Raw genomic sequence first — 4,207 nt, 5'->3', positions numbered from 1 at the left:
ATGTAGTATATATATATATATATATATATATATGCGTGTATGTGTAGGTGTATAATACTTCAATTGTAAGACTGAACTATACACAAAGAAAAAAGTCGTATCAGTAACTATAAATTTGTAGTTAAATACTGCCTCTCAACATCATATATATATATATATTAATATTAATTAATTACAAATGATTAATATTACTATATTTTCTTTTAGTTCAGTTTATTTGTCGTTCTTATTGGAACTGTTTAATACATAGTTACTAATTTTTGTATACACTTTTCATTTATTTTTGTCTTCCAATGCTGTGCCTTTTATTATTATAAGCTGAGTGATTTTCTTCTTAGGAGAAACTGAACTCCGCTACGTCCCTCTGGTGACAATACCACGTACTGCTCGTGCTGAGCGACTTTAGAGAAAAAGTTATGAATGTATTCCTTAAAATTACCTCAACAATGATTAATTAGTTACTGTGATATAGAGTGCTATATTAAAAAAAAGTTTTTGTCTAAACTATAGAAAAATGTAATTGTCAATGTTGTATCTATTTGCATGAAGTTCAAGTAACTACTATCAATGTAGTTGAGTCACTATTTCACTACCAATTAATAGTACCTAAATATTGTTACTGTAACTATATTTTTTTTAGTATTCAATATTACTTTAGTTGTTATTACTTTGTAAAACTAGTTACAGGTACTTAATTGCAAAAGTTGTCAAATTTATAGTTGTCATAACTCATAACTATATTTTGTCTCAGTGTACTTAATAAACAAAAGACTAAAAAACTATATATGAAAATATAGGAAATTATATGTTTCTATAACATTTAAATGAAAATATTACATCATTAAATTGTACTAAAGGAACAACTGTTTAATTATAAAAGAAATATATATTATGTGCAACAAGAGAGTATTAATAATGTCAATAAAAAGTAATCCGTTTGTTTGATAGTATATGGACTACCTTTGAAATGAGCTTATGTATGTGACTGAAAGTGAATGAAAAATAGTTCTTGGAAAGTCCGACAATTACGTAATTGTCACAAAAGATTTACAATCAGCGATAAACAAGCATTCACGATTTCTTTATGTACGGTTCATCGAAAAACGACACGAATAATGACTCAGTTTTCTTTCGGTTCTTAAGTGCTCCAGACAAACAGATTAACGATCCGAATTGTGGGGCCAAAATTAGTAACTGTCGTCTGACGTTTATCGATCGTACCCTCGGAATCATGACAGAAAAGTTTTTCACAAACCTACATTTCTAGTGTCACGTGCAACTGAAACAACGTTATTCGCTCGAGTGCATCTTCTTTGAGTGCAAATCGTCTGACGAGCGACTCTCTTGTATCTTTTTTTTTTAACTTTTCAACCAGCTCATGTCAAAAAGCGACTTGATTTTTTTTAGCAATTTTATTAACTCTTTTATTCTCGTGTACGTTGTTTACAACACCAGTCGCGCATGTCAGATAAGAAAATTGCAGAGTTAGTTATACAAATAAATAATTGATGTGCGGATTATAAATAATTATTTAATAAATTTATTGTTATTATTAGAAACTAATTTAAATCTATGCACCGTGTTGGGAAAATATCTGGGTTAAACGTTAATTCTGCACCGTGTGCGATTACGTAACCAGTACAAACAACTATAATATTAAACGTATGCGGAAGTTCGCAGCTTCTGCGATCGACCATCCGTGGTCGTTCGAAAACATAAGTCACAATAATTGATGCTCGATGTAACGGAATTTCTCTGAGTTTCTCTGAGTAGTCTTAAATAACAAGCTAACAAGACAAAAAGCTGTCGAGTCAAATTTTCAAATATTATTTGAGCTTTCGAGGAATGGCAAATGTACTTTCTGATTTATTCGCATTTCCATCAGCGTAGATTAACTTTAATCTCGGTTTGATTCTTAGAATTAAAAAAAGATGAAGAGCAAGTTGAACCGAGATTAAAATTAATCTACAATGAAACGGGCATTAATTTATATTTCTTTGAATTACGCGTATGAAAAAACTTAAATACGTTAGAAATAAGTCAAATATTAATTACGATAAGAGAGCTGGCAAATTGGAGAATAAATTAAATGCCAAAGAAAAAATTAATTGCACGGATAGCTAGACCGATAAGATACGAGACTCTGAATTTTAAATTTGTATTACTCAAGAAGCACACGGTGCTTATGAGTTCAAAACAATCTCCTACCTGTATTATTATATCTTGCTCGTGTCTTGCTTTATATAAAAAATTAATTCATATGTAAACATCTATTTGGTAAATAATTAATTTGAGAAATGAGAAAAATACGCCAGCTGAATATATTTTTTACTGTGAAGCTCCGATTATTATTATCCCCTGAGAAAGTGCTTCCTCTCTCCTTCCCCGTTATCCGACATTCCATGACAAAAGGAACTTCGATCACGATTACGTTTTTTAACTATAGTGAAAATTTCGGCCACTCGCTCCATTCAATTTAAAACAAATTTATCTTTTTAAAAATAATTTAATATGTAATTGTAAATCTGTTATTGCAAAAAATAACATTCCAGTGGTTGCTTAACAGTCACTGAATCTCCATTAAAGAAACTTGGAACTGATTTCTGTTGCATCCGAGATGTGCGATACGAGTGCTGCTATACGAAAAAAAATAATTCTTTCAAAAATATCAATTATAAATCACCTTTAAAGACGCCGATATTTTTGCAAAAAATCATTTTTTTCTCATAACAATACGTATTCTATACCATATATCGATACACGTATCGCACATTCTTAATTTGCGTTTCTTTCATTTTCATGTATCGTATATATGTGTCGGATACTTGGAATTTTACTATATTTTTTCTATTATTTCGAAATCTCAAGGAAAGCCGATGGTTAGTACGCCTCGATCGGCATTCATGGCGTCCGCCATACTTTTCTCACGGACAGGTGAACACCCAGGCATCACCAGTTTCTTATAGTATACCTGCTGCGTCTTTCCTTCGGACTTGTCGGTCTAACGGTAAGAAGGCAGCAGCGTAGTGCGTAGTCCGTTTCAACTAAAGACCCTCTAAGGTAAACGTTCTAATGACGGGACATGTCTCACCTGTGTCCGGACGCTTACTTGAAATTTTTTTATTACATAACTATTAATATTATAATTTAATTGTATTACAAATTAAATCATAACATTAAAAGAGCATTTAAGATTAACAATAATAAATTATGAAGATTTGAGATTAATAACAATAACATTTGAAACTAATAGCAATAAGTATAGGACTTTTAACAAAGTCAGTGAGAGAGAGAGAAGAAAATACATTTATTATTTCTTTCTCAAAAATTATTATAAAACGTGATGAATCAAAAGTGGCTTTCTCATGTCCAGACTCTTAGAGAACTCGCTAGTTTTAATCGAAGGACAGTAACGGCAATAGTGGCTCGCTAGGTCCCACTGGTTCCAGAGCAGCTTCTTGAGGTGAGGCCCCGCTGTGAGAGTCAACTCCCTCCACTACGCCGCGGTCACACCGGTACACTCGCGCATGCGCGGTAAGTTTCAGATTCGAATACACTGACAACACGTCTTCGTAAAGAGAACGCGCGTAACCTCGAGAAAGATATGATCTACTCACCGAGAGTTCCGCAAAGTAACAACAGCAAGGCAAGCGACGTAGGCAGTGCGATGAGAAGTCCTAGCCGGGGCCTCGCCCCGGACCGTCGCGCGACGCATTTTCCCAGCATCGTCAACGGTCCCCGAATCCACCTCCACACACTTCTAATGGCGGTCCAGCGTCCTCGGCGTCTATCCACTCCTTTGTATCCGCTCTTGCCGACGCTTCGTCCCCTTTTCGGTACGCGTACTTCAACGTTTCAATGATCACTATACACTATTTCCATATGCGCCTCTCTCATCGTGTCCCACCTTTATTTATTTTACGTTCCGACTGTGTATCCAGATATTGAATGAAACGAACTAGGCACACGTCACACACGCGCTCATGTATACAATTGTAATAACGTAACGGTACCACGAGTCGAGTCGTCGAGTCGTCGAGTCGCCGAGACGTCCCGCGAAGGACAACGGCAGCGATATCACCCAAGACCGAGAACGAGAACGACGCTGTGCAAACGCGCCTACCCGACTGAACGTTACGAGGACACGGACACGACGCGCTCGCTTCACCCTACCTGCTCGCCTCGCGCTCACTCGCTTCACTCTCTT

The 4,207-nt window shown here is 35.5% G+C and overlaps 1 protein-coding gene across 2 annotated transcripts in view; it reads right to left on the bottom strand.

The window, feature by feature from the left end:
• The window catches only part of shg (DE-cadherin), a 177,055-nt gene extending 172,871 nt beyond the window's left edge, over nucleotides 1–4,184 (bottom strand). For both annotated transcript variants that reach the window (XM_018514591.1, XM_018514592.1), the window contains exon 1: nucleotides 3,618–4,184. In XM_018514591.1, the coding sequence (XP_018370093.1) occupies nucleotides 3,618–3,726 (109 nt within the window). In that variant the 5' untranslated portion in view covers nucleotides 3,727–4,184. The remainder of the gene's footprint in view (nucleotides 1–3,617) is intronic.
• Nucleotides 4,185–4,207: the final 23 nt, after the last annotated feature.

This window comes from Trachymyrmex cornetzi, unplaced genomic scaffold, assembly GCF_001594075.2.
Source record: "Trachymyrmex cornetzi isolate Tcor2-1 unplaced genomic scaffold, Tcor1.1 scaffold521, whole genome shotgun sequence".
Taxonomy (NCBI): Eukaryota; Metazoa; Arthropoda; class Insecta; order Hymenoptera; family Formicidae; genus Trachymyrmex; species Trachymyrmex cornetzi.
This window is presented reverse-complemented; position numbering and strand designations above follow the sequence as displayed.